Source organism: Lepisosteus oculatus, chromosome 3 (assembly GCF_040954835.1).
Source record: "Lepisosteus oculatus isolate fLepOcu1 chromosome 3, fLepOcu1.hap2, whole genome shotgun sequence".
In the NCBI taxonomy this organism is placed as follows: domain Eukaryota; kingdom Metazoa; phylum Chordata; class Actinopteri; order Semionotiformes; family Lepisosteidae; genus Lepisosteus; species Lepisosteus oculatus.
The window spans coordinates 27,504,694-27,521,815 of record NC_090698.1 but is presented as its reverse complement, the minus strand read 5'-3'; the positions used below and the strand labels follow the sequence as shown (position 1 = coordinate 27,521,815).

At 41.0% G+C, this 17,122-nt stretch overlaps 1 protein-coding gene across 7 annotated transcripts in view; it reads left to right on the top strand.

Moving 5' to 3' along the window:
- The window catches only part of lin54 (lin-54 DREAM MuvB core complex component), a 31,784-nt gene extending 16,548 nt beyond the window's left edge, over positions 1-15,236 (top strand). For 6 of the 7 annotated variants that reach the window (XM_015337415.2, XM_015337413.2, XM_015337417.2 and 3 more), the window contains exons 4-14: positions 472-617; positions 975-1,133; positions 1,801-2,008; positions 3,605-3,678; positions 4,077-4,274; positions 5,779-5,870; positions 7,153-7,224; positions 7,419-7,521; positions 8,219-8,356; positions 8,762-8,964; positions 9,709-15,236. In XM_015337415.2, coding sequence (XP_015192901.2) covers positions 472-617; positions 975-1,133; positions 1,801-2,008; positions 3,605-3,678; positions 4,077-4,274; positions 5,779-5,870; positions 7,153-7,224; positions 7,419-7,521; positions 8,219-8,356; positions 8,762-8,964; positions 9,709-9,910 — 1,595 coding nt within the window. In that variant the 3' untranslated portion in view covers positions 9,911-15,236. The remainder of the gene's footprint in view (positions 1-471; positions 618-974; positions 1,134-1,800; positions 2,009-3,604; positions 3,679-4,076; positions 4,275-5,778; positions 5,871-7,152; positions 7,225-7,418; positions 7,522-8,218; positions 8,357-8,761; positions 8,965-9,708) is intronic. The other variant, XM_015337435.2, reaches the window with a different exon arrangement.
- The last annotated feature ends 1,886 nt before the right edge of the window (positions 15,237-17,122 follow it).

The following is a 17,122-nucleotide window of genomic DNA, read 5'->3' as shown; positions in this document are numbered from 1 at the left end:
TTCATTATACTTGTTGAACTGAAGTTAAGTGTTAGATTCATACTGACAGAGCTGGGCACAAAGATCCTGATCAGTCCTTTAATAAAAATAGGCTGGCCAAGACTATAATTCAGGGCGCCATGGTGGCACAGCGGTTAGCATTGCTGCTTGCTAGCGCTGGGGCCCCGAGTTCAGTTCCAGACCTGGGGTGCTATCTGTGTGGAGTTTGTATGTTCTTCCTGTGTTCATGTTGGCCTTCTGTGGGTGCTCGGGTTTTTCCTCTCACAGTCCATTGACATACTTCTAGATTAGGTGGCTGCTGGGAAAATCAGCCCTGGCACGAGTGTGTGCTTGTCTGTGGGTCTGCCTTGTGATAGACCGGCATCCTATCGTGTTGCTTGCAGGGATCCAGGCTCCGTATACAGGCAACCCTGTAGGGGGCAAAACCATTAGAGTCTTTTCTTGAAATATTTTTGCCCCTTTTATGTTCAGGAAGGGTCCTCTCCCAGAACCCACCAGGGACACCGCCAAGGACGATTGCCATCTCGGACAGCGTGGTCAGCGCCACCCTCAACACGACGCCACAAAGTATCTCCAGCAGCAAGATCGCCATCTCTCCCCTTAAGTCCCCCAGCAAGGTCAGACTGGGCTCTCTTATTTCTTCCCTTCATGGTCTTGGGCAGATCCCAACTATGCTGCTTTTCCGTTCAAGGGATCTAGATGTATGTGGTTATACCACATCACTCCAGTGGAGCTTCTCTGTGGAACTGGGTTTTTAATATCTGAGTCATTTTGGTCATTAAAACATAATTTACATTAAGGGAACGCATGGCAGCCAAGCTTCTGACTTTCCCCATGTGTGTGTTTTAAGTCATTTTAATTTCTGTCTGGATATGGCACAAATGTGTATTCCTGTAAAAACAGAGCCTACAGCGATAAACGTATCTTCGCTCTGGCTCCCCAGCTCATCCTTTAATGCTTCTGCCTCTCGTCAGCAGCTAACGGTGGTGTCCATGGCCTCGCAGTCCCCCAGCTCTCCCCAAAAACCTGTGGGCGTCCCGATCAATGTGGCCCTGGGCCAGCCCATACTGGCAGTGCAGCAGTCTGCCCCCTCCTCGCCAGCCAAAGTGGTTTCTAATCACTCTGCTCCACAGGTAAACCTCATCGGAACAGCCACTCGGCCCACCTAGCCCATCCAGTGGTTATTATTTCGGAGTTAATTGATCCTGCCATTGCTTGAAAGCACTGAGGTTGCGGCTTCAGCCTCGTCGTCTTGAGAAGTCCTGCTTGGCTCTGGCCCTTCGCTGTTGCCCTGATCTTTTCGAGGTGACTGTGGTTTGGCCTTTATGGCTCCGGCTATTTAGAAGTGGTCACAGTCAGTGGCTCCAAGCCTTCAGGAATCGGGAGCTTTCAGAGTTGGATGGGTCCGGTTTCAATTCACAAGAGCACAAATGTCAGCTGGGTTTCTGTCCTGTACTGCGAGCCCCGTAATGTCTTGGAAGGAGAGGTAATTTTCTTTTAGACTGAAAAAAAAATACATTGACAGCTTTTAAGTAATTTCCTGTGCACTCTTTACACATTCACAGATATGCAGCCATTGACATTAGAATATAAAAACAAATGACTAAACATAACTTTGTTACTGAACATCTTTCGTTAAAAGATGAGCTTTTCTTTGTAACCGCATTCTTTATTCGGTTATCCTCTCTGGGTGCACTAAGCGCCATTTTAATTCGCTCGCAGCCCTTGCCGAACAACTGAAGAAGTTTTATTGACTTGATGGACTTGATTGGTCGGCTGATCCCTTTCCTCCCCGTTCAGACGGTGAAGCCGGTCCAGACGGTGGCAGTAGGAGGAGTGGGCACCCCGCAGTTCAAGACCATCTTCCCCTTGGCCACCTCGCCCAACGTGCAGCAGATCCAGGTGCCGGGCAGCAGGTTCCACTACGTGCGCCTGGTCACCGCCTCCACGGCCAGCAGCTCTCCGCAGACCGGCAGCCCCAGCACCAACTCCCACACACTGCAGACAGGTCAGGGCCTTCACACACTGGGCGGTGGGAAGAGGATCGCTATAGCAACAGGCAGAAAAGCAAAAAGCTTTACCAGTCTGACTAAAGCATGTGCAGAGCTGCATAGGGTTACAGCCCCTTGCTTTTTATAGAAGATTTTCATTTATTGCACTTTCAGTACACGGTGTACCTTGTTCTCGGTGTTACTCGAGATCTCCAGAGGAAGCAGCAATAGGAGATTTTCGTAAGAAGCAGATTGTGCTGTCAGATACTTGGACATGCTGACACCAGTGCTGCCCCTTTCTAGCCTGATGTTCAGTAAGGCTGGGCCTCGTCGGTGCTGGGATGGGAGACCTCTAAATAAAACCAAGCTGCTGCTGTCTGTAGGTTTAGTGGACCAGTAGGTGGCACTCTTCTGAACCAGAATGTCCAAAGCCAGTGCCCCACAATAGTGGTAATTAATAATCATTAATTGCATTTTTATACTGCTCTTTATTGCAAAGGATCCAAAAACATTCACGTATTTGAAGGAACCACTTCATCTACCACTGAATTGTAGCACCCATCTCTTAAGAATTATTATTTAACGATTTACCCATTTTCTACAGATGGGCAATAATGTTTACATTGTGAGTTTATGCACTGCATTAGGGAAAAAAAATAGGAAGGGAATCTTTTGCTTTTTAACTGACTAGTAATGAATACAAAGACCCGAAACTTGAGAAGTTTCCTGCTTTTTGGTGTTATCATTATGTATACGAGAAACCCAATGTAGATGCTAAATACTGATCTTTAGACATTAGTGAAACGTTTGTAGTTTATATATTGTGCCATTAACAACTGGAAATCTTGCTTTATCAGAAATTCTTCTACACAATATAGAAATACCAGTTTCTGAAACGGCTCACTGGATCCTAAAAGAATAATAGCTGTTTATAATTAGCCCACCCATTATTAAACCCTATTGAATGACTTGCCACAAAAGAAGTAGATCAGTACTTTTGCTGCTAAGGTCGTAAGATTCAGACTAGACGTTTTCAGATTATCTCAGCCACTTGAGTCTTCGGAAAACAAATGAAAGTAACCTGATTTGCTGTTTCCGCAGTCACTGTTTAATTGGCAGGGGATATATAACTGCTGGTCTGAGGCCGCTTGCTGTTCTTGGCACAAGACGTATATTTATAATAGCTAGCAGCTGTTCCACAAAGCTATTTAAATCCTACTGGTTATACGTCTTCCCTGGAATTGCTACCTTCCTAAATTTCCTCACTGACAAAAGAAAACACTTTGAGCTGATGCTAGTTTAACCTGTGAATAAAGCTGCCTGAATGTATGAAGGCATTTTTTTATGTCCTTTGCATTTTCCCTTTATGTAGAAAGGGAATCATTTCTAATTGTACAACTGTCAAGGGCAAAAGTTGTGTAAAGTGGCAGATGTATCACATCATCAGGGTTTAAGTCTTTGAACCGGACTGGGTTCTTTAGTCTTATTTTACTTGTCTGTGAATTTTCAGGACTCCTGTTCTAAAATAATCACGCAGAACGTCCATAAAGACATAACAGATATTCTTTAATCAGCTATTGAAATGACGGGCACATGCAATATGATTCCCACAGCCAAACCAGTGATGGTGAATACCACGCCAGTCCGAATGTCGGTTCCCATTGTTCCTGCGCAGACCGTGAAACAGGTGAGATCTGCAGTTTTTCAAACCCTTGGGCATCTTAACAGGTGGTTAACCCAAGACTGGATCATAGTGTGAGGAAGATGTGTGTTTTGATTTGTGATGTTTATGAACCTTTGGAATGTAAAAATGTAAGTGCAGTGTGATTTACAGATGACCCACTTATTGGGAATTAGGATACGTACTCTTTAATTAATGGAATAAAGTAAGGAAACCTCTTTAAGGGGCTCTGCAGTTTGAATCGGAGCGTGTTCAGAGACCGTTTTCTATGTAAAACTGTATTCCCTTGGGAATCATGATTGTCTCCCAGTTGTTTGTGCTTCAAGCTCATTTTCAGTCAAAATAAGCCTCAGTTTGGAATTGTGCTCAAACGTGCGGTTTCACTTTTTTTCCCACCGGTGCAGGTAGTCCCTAAGCCTCTGAACGCCAACTCGCAGATTGTTACAACCAGCCAGGCACAGCAAAGGCTCATCATGCCAGCAACTCCCTTACCTCAGATTCAGCCCAATCTAACTAGCCTGCCCCCAGGAACTGTCCTGGCACCAGCCCCGGGCACAGGCAACGTGGGCTATGCTGTCTTACCAGCTCAGTATGTCACACAGGCAAGTACGCCATGCATTTGACTGCATTAACGCCAGGAGGTATGGAATGCATCACCTCTGGTTTATTGCTTTTCCTGTAGCATTTGACAGATGTACACGAATAGAGTGTTTAAATGTTTGCAGCTTTAAACTTTCCCAACCAGCAGTTCATTCCATGACAATGTTATGGTTTTTTATATTTTATATTTTATGCTGTGTATTATTCTATGTAGATGAATCTCTTATAGATTCTACAATATAGTTTATTTGCAATGTAAAAACTTGTAATTTATTCCATTACAATGCCCTGCCATGTCTTTTATCTACACCTTGGAAGATTTGAGCATTTTTAGTTACAGTCCAGATTATATAGGAAACACTTTTTAAATAAAGATCTCTTGAGATTTGGGTGTTCATTCTTAAACTCAAGAACAGGAATATCTCCCCTACATGTATCTGACTTGTTCGTTGTTATTCCTGGATTTGTTAATGTGGACTGCCTCAAGACACACTAAGTCATCCAGATATGTTGCTTGTTTTGTCATTATTGTTGTTTATTTAGATTTGCGCATCCCAGTTGATATAATTTTAGTCTGTCTAGTGTTATTTTGTCTTGCACAGTTCACTTAAAGGTTTCCTGTTCCCCTATTCTCCATCACAATTATCACAGGCTTTTAATTGCAGGAACTTCCTATTTAGGAGTCGGGCTCAAGTTACCTTTATTAAGATGCTCTCTAATATTGATTTGTTCAGCTCTCCATACCAGCTTTTTCTCTAAGGTGGTAATAAATTGTATATCATGAAAAATTAGCGGAAGAGTATCTGAATGCTAAATATCTTTTTTGAGCAATATTCTGTCTAAATCTTCAATTGAAGATAATTGAATAATTATTCAACTCTTAAAGCTGTCATTTCCAGTTACTGTGAAGAACCTTTATATTGTTACCTCTGAATAAAACGCTTAATGGAAGGGACAATACTTGGCCACATTATTCTGAAAAACATCACAAAAGATGCATAAGTAATTCCAGTTGTTTCTCCACTAAACACTTCCCACTGCTTCTTCTGAAACACTGAACACAGATCCCGGACACATCTCAACACAAGACTCCTCCCACTTGTTCAGTCAGATACAGCCAATTACAGACTTGCTTACTACTGTTTAAACCTGAAGCAAGAAAAGGTCCGTAATGCCAGCAATGCAAAAGATTCACATGGCCATTACAGTATTTACAATATTTCTCCATGTGCAAGTGTAATGTGTGTCAGTTTAGATTCTGTCTGTTGCTAATTGTGTTCCTCCTCGTCTATCGACATGCCTCTTCTACCGGTGCCGAATCTCTGGACCTTGGCGATTCTCGATTCAGGTGAGTGTGTTTTTGTGGGCCAGTCTGGTTTCTACGGTCTATGTTGTCGTACTTCTAGGCGGCTCAGGCCAGCCCCTGGGCAGTCTGCGTCTTTCCTGGTTGAGCTGCTCGGGAGGCCCCTCCGCACGGACGATCTAATAGTCTCTGTCTGCCCTCAGCTCCAGCAGTCCACCTTCGTGTCCTTAGCAAGCAACACCAGTTTTGCGGCCTCTGCAGGTATCCAGACCCAGGCCAGGTTGCCTCTCAATGGGTGAGTCAGGCTGAGCAGCATTGCAGCCCTGAATTATGAAAAAAGTCAATTTTCAAATGGGGATGACTTAGTTCTGTTCATTTTTCAATCAGAATTTAGCACAAGCAGATCTCCTTATCAGCCAAAGGAATTGAACCTTTTGAGTCTTGAACACAGTTAAGGGCACTCTTGTAAGCCCAGGGATGTACTTGGTTGTGCTTCTCCAGAGTGAATCAAGAGCAGCAGTCTTTTTTGTGGTGACCAATATTGGTCACACAATTTTCTAATTCAGGTCTTACTGTATAATTTTAACTTAACCATCCTTCATGTAAATTCTCTGTTTTTATCTGTCCATTTTGTTAGCCTTGTATTGTTTCTTTACATTGTCTAGTAGGGGTGTCAATGTAAACAGCTAAGTCTTTTTAATAACAAGCTACAAGCTCAGGATTTTTTTGCTACCTACACATGTAACTGATCTGCATTGAGTATATCTTGTAGCACAAACAGTATTTTTAAGAGTTAGATATGCAAAGATACATTTTTAACAGGCAACATGCACCCAAATGTTCAATAACTTTATTTGGCAGCTAATTATTTGTCTTAGTAGAACAGTTATAGTCTAAAACTTAATGCTCATTAAAATATTGTATAACGTGCTATGGACAACTATCCTGTTATGCAGCCAAGACAAATTCCTAATTCTTTTTTCAAATTACTACAACACAATAAGCATCCCTCATGGAAAGTAAATAAAACCGTGTCATTGCTGGTGTTAACAGGGTCTTAATTAGACAAACCACCTTTAAAAAGCAGGCACAGTTGGATCAGTTTGTTTAACTGTTAGAGACGTGCTTATACTTGAAGACGCATTATTCCATGTGAAATTTGCTCGACACTTAGTTTTGCTTCCAGGTCGAATTTTGGGCAGTCAGTTCATGTCAGGCAAGTTATGTGCAGCCCCTGTTTATACAATTAGTCTTCATCCGTGTTATTATTAAGCCGTAAATTATTGGAGTTATCTATCTGAAACAAAGTGAAAGTCCCTTGAGTTTTTTAACCTTTAATTTCAAAATGAAATCTTTTAGAGGCACGTTACAGGGCAACATTTACTATCTTTAAAGATTGGCTTTGTGGTTTAAATTTTTTATGTAAAAATCACTTACCAAAGTATTTATTGTGTGTGACATCTGTCATGATTTTTACTGATTGATTGTTAATGCAAGGACACTTCTTAAATGAAAACAGATTTTTCAGGATTTATGTTTTTGTTTTAAATGTTGTTGTTTTTTTTATTGGAACGCAGGTTGTCTCCATCGGATTCTGCGTCCAGACCAAGAAAACCATGTAACTGCACAAAATCGCAGTGCCTCAAATTGTAAGTTAATTCATTCTCCAAGATTCTCTAAGCCTATATTATTATACTGCTTTTGTCATGAAAAGCAAAGTGGTTCACTGAACTAGAGATTTTTTTAACAGACATCACTGCACCTGATAGCCTGAAAGAGGAAACAAGTTATCTCTAAATTCCCATCTGAAGAGTTCTGATCAAAAGCCATTTTGTTTTTGTAGGTACTGTGACTGTTTTGCGAATGGAGAGTTCTGTAATAACTGTAACTGCACTAACTGCTTTAACAACCTTGAGCACGAGACTGAGCGGCTGAAGGCAATTAAGGTAAATCCATTAGAAAAAGAGCTGGCAGTACAGTAAAATGCTTTTTGGTCATTGGAAACTTGCACATGCACATCAATTAGTTGATATTAAATAGGATGTAAAGCAAACTGGGTAAATGCTTGAAACGATTCTTACAGTACCTTTAACTTTTTATTAATGTTAAGTTCACTGATGCATTGTCTTATTGTTTCTTTACAAATTTGGATTCCCCCAATTGTAAAATAGCTCAATTTTATAGCTGTCGAGCACCTCTGGCCAGACAAGGACAGTGCATGCAGTCTTCTGAAATCTGCACTTTTCATGTGCGTCCAGCGTTTTTCATGCCGGGAGTCCTGAGGATTGCAGGACCAATGGGACTCTCGGGCCACTGTTACGGGGCAGGCCCGAGACACCCAGCCCTAGCAGTGCTTATCCCGCTGCTTACTAATCTGGTCACTCTTAGCTAGTGGCTTAGTCCAGTCTCGGCCCAGCAGGGCTGAGCTCTATTTGGATTGACCTGCACTGTGAGCAAGCTCTTCACAGTGGGAGCCAATTGGCAGCCCCTGTGAAAAGACCTTTCAATTCAAGCGCGTGGCTGATATCATTTGTTTTGCCCGTTTAAAAGTGCAACATTTGTAGTTGTAGTCATCTTTTGCTTGCAGCAAACTTCCTTTTGCGTGCCTCTTGCTCAAGATCGGTGCTCGCGATGTATTTGCAGGCCTGTCTCGATCGAAATCCCGAAGCTTTCAAGCCGAAGATTGGGAAAGGGAAGGAAGGGGAGTCAGACCGTCGGCACAGCAAGGGCTGTAACTGCAAGAGATCCGGCTGCCTCAAGAACTACTGCGAGTGCTATGAGGTGAGATCACTGTCTCCGGCCTGTGCATCTCCCTGCCGCATGAATTCCCGAACAGCTGCGGCACTATCGCTCTCATAGTCCTGGTGGATGCTATAGTACCCCCTCTTAAATTGAATAAAACGAATAGCCTGTTGTGCTTAGAGCTTTTAATTTGTCTGGTTAGCAAAATCACTATTTCACACAATATTAATCAGAATGTTTTCCAGGGGCAGATTAAAAATGATATTTAAGATAAAAATAAAGTCATATACTCAAATTTAGCCTTGCGAATAGATTGATTTCAGGTTAAATTCAAACCCTTCCTCCTGTTCTTCAATGCCACTGAAAGCATGTTAGATCTGTTTTTAAAGGGCTTCTAATTAGGAGGCCAAGTGTACTGTAAATCTGACCTTTGCCCGGATACAGGCGAAGATTATGTGCTCTTCGATCTGCAAGTGCATCGGCTGTAAGAACTTCGAGGAGAGCCCGGAGAGGAAGACTCTGATGCACCTGGCGGACGCGGCCGAGGTCCGCGTGCAGCAGCAGACGGCGGCCAAAACCAAGCTATCGTCCCAGATCTCCGATCTGCTGACCCGGACCACACCAGCCATCACCAGCGGGGGTGGAAAGTAAGTAAGGGCCTTGCAGTCAGGGATGCACTTCATTTGTGTTGTTAGGTTCACATACACACCCGCAGAAGCGAAAATGAGTTTGGTGAAAATTTGAATGTCTTCACATTTGACAGTGAGCAAGTTAGAATTAACTACTGCAGCCTCGGTGGGATAGGAAGTGGCTGGGGCACCTAACCTGCAAAGTAAAATGAGCTTTATTTGTACATTCCGTACTTCAAGTCTTTTTAAGTCCGGTATTTATCCATACCTTCATTTGATAGGCTTCTGTTTCTTTGAAACAACATTATGCATTCATGAATATGGATTATGTGATTGACATACAAACTGAATTACTGTTAAAACCTCAATTTGTATATCAAGCAATACCTTAAAGGTTGTTTAGCTCATAGTGTCGTCTGCTGGTCTCTTGCAGTGAGGTCAGTGGGTTCACAGCCAAACCAATACAGACTACTTGGTCTGTAAATTAAAATGCTTGTAATGTAGCACATCCAGGGTTTAATCTGATGCTAGAAAAAATGAGTTTGACCTGTTATATATGATTTTGTCTTCTGTACTTTGCATACAGTTTGTCTACTAAATGTTATGTGATATTTGGAGAAGGGTACTTAAGACATCTAGCCAAAGCACAGCAGCTTTTTTTCCTTCAGGTTATCTTTAAAGTTACCTGTCCTTTCCCTGAAACAAATGTATTTGTAAACAGAAATCAGAACAAGCATTGATCAGTGTTTCGTGTGCCTGCAGGTTGCCCTACACATTTGTCACCAAAGATGTTGCCGAGGCAACGTGCGAGTGTCTGATTGAAGAGGCGGAAAGAGCGGAGTTATCGCACCGACCTCAGGCAGTGGCGGAGAGGATGATTTTAGAGGAGTTTGGACGATGTCTCATGAGAATCATAAACTCTGCAGGCAAGGCCAAGACAGACCCGTGTTCCATAAACTGCTAAGCCATTCTACAAAACCCCACACCACAGACAGCACTGGGATTGTGAAAGTAAAGGCTGACTGCACACCCCTGTCAGAGCACAAGGTGTACAGCATGGGGAGAGCCCCTTGAGTTAGTGTCAGAGGACCCTTCCATTTGGGATTCATGATGCCAGAAAGTGCTAAATGTACAATTCAAATAGGTTTTCTGTAATTTTGTTTGCCGCTCTTGATTGCCCTCCATCATGATGTTTTCTCAAGTCATTTCCAGATCAGAGAGTGCCGTTTCTGCTGTATTCTCCCGAAGGAAAGGTGATCTTTGGCTTTTTGTCCCAGCTGATTTCTACCACTTGAACTATGAGCCAGAAGGTTTCTGCTCAGAAAGAAAGAAATTATCCATCATGGTTCTCATCACAAACTGGAGAAAGGTTTTAGTTTTTGAAACGAACAGGCTGGAAAATTCTAATGGATGTTTGTAGACTTGTTTTATTTGTTTTTAAAGATGGGTACATTTGTCACAACTACAGATGAAGGTGAGAAATACAGTGATAATGCAAAAATTGTCTGTTTTGAGGCGACAGTGGTTGAAATTAAGGTTCTTAACTGTTTATATATCATACACACTCAGGTTTCATTCCATAATAAAGGAAAGGTCTAAATTGTGAGTTTTGATTGTGTACCGTACAGTTATGAAGGTTTGACCATCAGTGTCACACCTTCAATTTTGCCAGACCAGCAACAGTTTGTAGTTACCTGGTCCAAAATCATCCTTCGTTGAGGTTTGAATAGGCCCTGCTCACATGTATCCGTTTGATCAGTTACGGTATACAATATAAAACCCTTTCATATTATTGTGTCTGCTCATTGCCCTTTTCAAACAAAATAAAAGGCATCTTAACCCAAAATTAAAGCTTAAAGTAGGGCTTGTTCAATCCTGGTTCATGACAGAAATTGTATAGTAAGTGATTGCCTGTGAAAATAACCTTTAAAGCACATCAGTTCACTTATCGATTCAAAATCAATAGAAAATTGTTTTACTCAATGGATCATTAAATGAGAGCTTGTGCCTACCTTTTGTGATGCTTACAAAATTTATCCTGTAAATGAGGAAGAGTACACTCTGGATGAAAGAATAGAAGTTCATGACTTTACTAAAACCAGGGGTTGAATTAGAGTACAGAAGGCCACAATGAGCTGTGTGCCTTCCAGCTCAGGATTGCATGAAGCGCTCTCTAGCAGGAATTTAGCTTCCTGGGGATGTTAAATGTTCACCTTGCAGGCTGACTTGATTTGTTCGGGAAAGCCAAGATCAGTCGGCCCTCCCGTCTACCACTGACACCACAGCCGTGGACAAAAAAACAAAGGTCTTCATTTTCCAACAGAAGTAATAAAGTGTAGCCAAAACACACAACAAAAAACAATGAAGCTGGTGGATGACTATGCTGCTGTCAGCATATCTTTAGAAACAATGGATCATCTGAAAATGAGAACTGTGTCCTCTATACACAGGTAGGACGTTGTTCTTTTCAATTCTAGCTGATGAAGCAACAGGTGCATGAGATAGATATAAGCTGTATACTTCACTTTAACTATTAACCTGTCAGCTAGAATATCAATGACTTCTCCAGTGTTTTTAAGCTGCCTGTTCATCTTGACCTTTTCTCTGCTGTGGCATAGCTTGTCATAGGGCTTAGATTTCAACAATGTGCAGTTCTGATTTTTAGTAGGCTTATGCTACTTTGTTTCAGAACTTGTACTGCACAGAGGAGAAATACTGTACCCTAGTTATTTAACTTGCATTCCTCTTAAGTTACGCCTCAGAAAACTGAGAAATAGAAAAGGGAAACACTTAACTCACTTCAGTCCAGTGCTGGTGGAAACGTTCAGTCCTGGAAGGTAAGCCCAAGGAATTTGTAGTTTTCCACTGCAGTTAAGTGGGGGGATTTATTGTGTTTCCATTTGAAGCTGCTGTTTCATTTGGTCCTCTTTGCACTTGCTGTGACTTTCTGTTCTGGAAATGATGTCCTTTCCTGTTGTGTCTCAGTTTGGGATTAAAGGTTTTAATTCTATTTAAAATACAATGTGAGAATTTCAAAGGTTGACCCACGTTTCCTCTGTTCTCTGTAGGTAGTGTGGTATTTAAACTATTAATCAAATTTTGAATCTTTGAAGGTACATTAAGAATGTAGCCGAGACTTTAACAATGCACTTTGCTGCTCAGTTTGAGCTTATGAAGGTCATCTCCTTCACAAAATGCAACTGTTAATTTTTTTTTCCTACTTAATTTATATTGAAGGAATTTGCTTGTGAGACCTAATTTAAATTGGTACAAAAATATCTGAATCAACTGCATGGGTGCAAGTCTCAAAACCTGCACAAAAAGGCCAACTGTGTCTGTTCAGTGAAGCTTTATAAACCTCCTAGATGGGCTACAAAAGATGGCAGGTAGCATTTTACCTTTCTGGATAGTGATTCTTCCAGAGAACTGACTTGTTGTAAAGAAAGATTATTGTTATGTTATTTGAGAATTAGTGTCTGAAAATGACTGAGATATTTGTTTGCTGCATTACAACAGTAATTTCTACTGTAGCATAAGGGTCACCCATGCACGCCAAATGTCCCCGAAGGTGTAACAAAATCCAGCTAAGTATCTGAATCAGAGAGGTTCAGTGCTGTTTTACCAACACACAGCTCCTGTGCTACAGTACTGTGAGTGTCTTTTGAACTCCAGCAGGCTCTGACATTTGGATTAGGAATTAATTGCAGATCAGACTAACATTCATGCTCCCTGGTATCGCGGGCATCTGAGCCCTGCTGACAGTGATCCAAGCAGAGTTCTCTCTGATGTGGGGACAACTTGACTGGAGGGTGATCTTCTGATCTTCAAATCAGAATGTTAACCAAACTGGAACTTTGTTAAATAACTGGGAAATATGCGTTTACTCCCAGATGTTGAAATTGGTCTACACCGATATCAGCCTCCAACACTTTTCCCAGTCCCGTTGTCAGATGTCGGACCAAATTACATTGACTGTGGAGTCTTGGGAAGAACCAGTAGCGGCAGCTGTGTGGAGCTGCGGCCAGGGCTCTGTGGGTTCATATCCCATGAGGTACTCTGCTGTTGTACCCTTGAGCAAGGTACTTCACAAAGATTGTTCCAGTAAAACACCCTGCTGTATACACGAGTACAAATATAAGTCACTTTGGATGAGAGTTTCAACCAATTAATAAGGAAAGAAGGACAGAAATCAGGCATTTTAAAATTATTTTTTTTCCCTTTGGTGTTCTGTCTTACCATGATTGGTGATTTGATGGTGTATAGAGATGGGGAACGTGAATGAGTAAAGCCTTCTGGGAAAAAATATTATGAACAGACAATGTCTGTGACCTTTTGCCTATTTTGAAAGCTGTTGAGCTGCACCCTTTGTTTACCTGCCAGAGTGAACTTGTTCCCATAGTTTTGCAAGTGTGATTTGTGTCTGAAGAGACCCAGATAATCATGATGGTGTGATGGTGCTCTGAGATCGTCTGTCTGTTTAGAACACCCCCAGCCTTAAGCTTCAACTTTGCTCAGGGCCTCTAGGATTATATATTCAACATTTCACTGCGAGTAGCTGACTGCTTTGAATAGTACCATACTAGGCACATGTGTGAGGCTTGGAAATACTTCTGATGTGTATTATTTTGATGCTGTGGTTGATTTTCTTCTTTCTGGAACTAGTATGATAACAAGCCGCTTGACTGTTGTTTTCCCTCAATAGCTACTTTCTAGGATGAGGAGAATCTCTGTCCTGCACCTTTCTTGTTCTGCTGGTACTACATGGCTGAGATGGAAGTTGTGGTCCTGCCATAAAGTAAGCCCATTTACCAGTCCGTGTAAAAAAAAAAAAACTCATCGGGCTGTGGCTTCTCTTACTGGATGGTGCATGCATTGTTTTGTTTAGCGCAGCAGAGAGAGCAAATTATTTTAACCGCTTCAAATGGAAGATGTTACTGTTCCAATTTATCTTATTTTTATTAAATCTGCAGAGATGTACAAAAAATGTACAACATAGCACTTATTTTAATAAACATTGGGTTTTAGTAGCTGATAGTTTTAGTAGTCATCTTTATGGACTTGTGGCATCCATTTCAATTTCTAGATTCTACCCAGACGTTTGTAAAATTTCTAAACCACACTTCACTGATCACTGCCACTTCATTTGATGTGACCACTACAAAACCCAATAAGGGAGCAGAGATAAAGGAGAAACAGGAAGAGGTGCTGGGCGGTGGGATGGTCCATTACTCTGTTTACACCAGTACTGGTCCTAGAGGGCCGGTGTGCCTGCAGGTTTGCCAGGTCTCAATTAAAAGCAGCAGCAGAGCTGGGAGAAGCTGTTAAATTGGTCTAATTTGGGCAGTGATGAGCTGATTAAAAGTCATTGAGATCTGAATTGAAAAGAGAACCTGCAGAGACACCATCCCTCCAGTAGTGTTCAACGTGCTAAAAACATGGATGATGGGGACACCGTTTTTTTTATTAGGTGGTGGTCAAAAGGGCTGTGGAACAATGGAAGAACGCACTGTGTTTAGGCTGAACATCCCATTGTCCTAACTAAACTTGGCTTTTCTGCCACCTTCACACTGTGTAATTTCAAAGGCAGGAGGTTGCTTTTCATTTTGACACAAAAAAAGGGTAACAATCCAGGCTTAAAAAGTGCAGAGCCTGTTTTCTGCTGACAGTTGTTGCCCACTTCGACCTCGGTCCGTTTTTAATGTGTGTGTGTGTTCGGATTATCCAGGTAGTCAACAGCCTGCCTCCCATTTCAGGGACTGGAAAGAGAAAAGAAACTGTATAAATGTAAATTAGTGTAAGCAGATCCATTAGAGCTTCTTTCTACTTTATCAAGGTTTAAAGAATTTTCAATATTTACATTTTTTTAAAATACCCGAAGCTCTCTACTAATATGTAAATGTTTTTCCTTCACCTCTTTGTGTATTGAAGGTCTTGTGTGACGCAAAATCTGTAGTGTTTGGAGCTGTAGATTGTGTATGTTGGTGTGACCATTGCTTGTGTTACTTTGAAGGTGGAATGATTTTTTAAAACTTTTTTTTCTATCTGCTTTGTAAACATTTCTGCTTTTGTTGTCTAGAGAATTATTTAATTTATCAACCTTTCATCCCTCCCTTAAACAACTTACATAAAGTTGACAGTATAACATGTAGTCTCAGAATTTAAGAAAAAAATTTATTTGCAACCTTTAACAGAAAGATTTATATTTAGTGAACATGCTTAAAATGTTCAGTGACAGTCTATATTGTAAGCAAACTATAAATCAAATAAACTTTATACAGTTCTGTAACAAATTGTGTGCAGCGTTTGTCAAGTTAGCAGGTAAGTCGCCTGGGAGTTTCAACACTACTTTAGCCAGGAATCTCATGCCATTTTATTTTTTTATGATGTTTTAAACTGACATTTTCTACACTTAGGTTTGTCTAAGGCAAATGTTGGTAGCTTATAGAGAAAAAGATTTCAAACCAGTTAACCTAACAGTATTTGAATTATGGGAGGCAACCCACCTGAACGCAGGGAGAGCTTACAAACTCCACACAGATAGCACCCCAGGCCTGGAACTGAACCCAGGACCCCAAAGCTGCAAGGCAGCAATGGTAATCACTGTGATACCATCCCGACCAATTTCTTTATGCAATATACTGATCACATCTCTCCAAATTACACCCCATCTAAAGCTGGAGTGTTCAAAAGTGGCATTAGGTACTCAATGCTAAAATTCTGAAGACCAATACTTCTTATACTGTAGGAAAGCCTGTTAGCGATGCAAACCACTTTGTGATGTGATATTGCTAAACTGTCTATCTAGATCACAAAGTCAGCATAATGGCTTTAGAATGCTGTGTAAATGCTCATCTCTCTTATGTAACTGCATATGATCATTTGTAGTAGGCAATACTGTACTTTTATGAAATCTCAGTTCGTTTACTGGGATGGTGCTGTTAACTCTTTGGGCAACATCCATGTAGTCTATCTGGAGTATTATAGTCTGGCCAATAGTTAATGTGGAACAAAAAAAACTGTTCACTAAGCAAGAGCCTAACAATTTTTGTTTTATACAGCAGTTAGCGGCTCTCACTTTAAGAACTAAATGTCAGCATTACAGTATTTGTGTTTACACATTTGAAAGACAAGTTTGTGCTGCTGCGGGAGTCTGGATTGAAGTAAAAATGGTGTAGCAAGCATGTTTATTATTTATTTTCTTTACCATATGTGCACAAGCAATACTTTCATCACACTAAGATGTTGAGATTCTCTTCCCTTTAACACTTCATCTTCACTTTCTAAGTAGTGGGAAGACACAAAACAATAAAGATGTTGTCCTGTAGTAGATATAAGATAGCTGGTGACCACCAGTAATCTTGGTCCAGCCTGTCTTTAAGAACAGTTCAATCATTAGTTTATAAAGACTTTAAACTTAGAACTGAATTGAACGAATCATCCACTTTTGTGGTAACAAAATATGATTGGTAATACATTTTTATAAAAAATCACTTTGCATGTCTGTATTTTAAGTGTCTATTATTAAGGAGTTACTGCAGAATTACACAGAGCTCATGTTTATTGACCTCACTATTGATTGCAACTGCTCCTGCTCCTTATTAGTGCTTCATATTTGCACATTGTGTTGTTTTAAGCCTTGCAGTCATGACATTTTGAAGTAGCAATTAACATGTGTTATATATACAACCTACACTCACCTTTAAAAGCAAAAATTAAAAAACTGAAATCGTGAATAAACATTGAAACTCACTACGGGAAACCCTAATTCAGTTGCACAAAATTACCTTAAAGAGCCACACAGTTCAGTGTCCTCTGTGTGCAATTATTTCAGATTATATACATCTGTCTCTGTGGGGTTGTTTGGTATCAAGCAGAGTTTCAACCATGAAAACTACTGCACGTCAGTAATAACAGGTACAAAATGTATAACCCTTTGAATGCAGTCTACTCATTATGAAATGGAAGGTGTATTCTACCACCCAGACAATGCCTAGATTAGGTTATACCTCAAAACTGAACAGCTGTAGAAGGAGGAAGAGGGACTCCATGAGGCTAATGACCACTGTGACAGAGCTCTGTTCGATGCCCCAAGATGGGAGAATTTACAGAACACTTTACAAAACAAGCCTTTATGGTGAAATGGAAAATTAATCTCAAATCCCTCACAGAGTTTGCA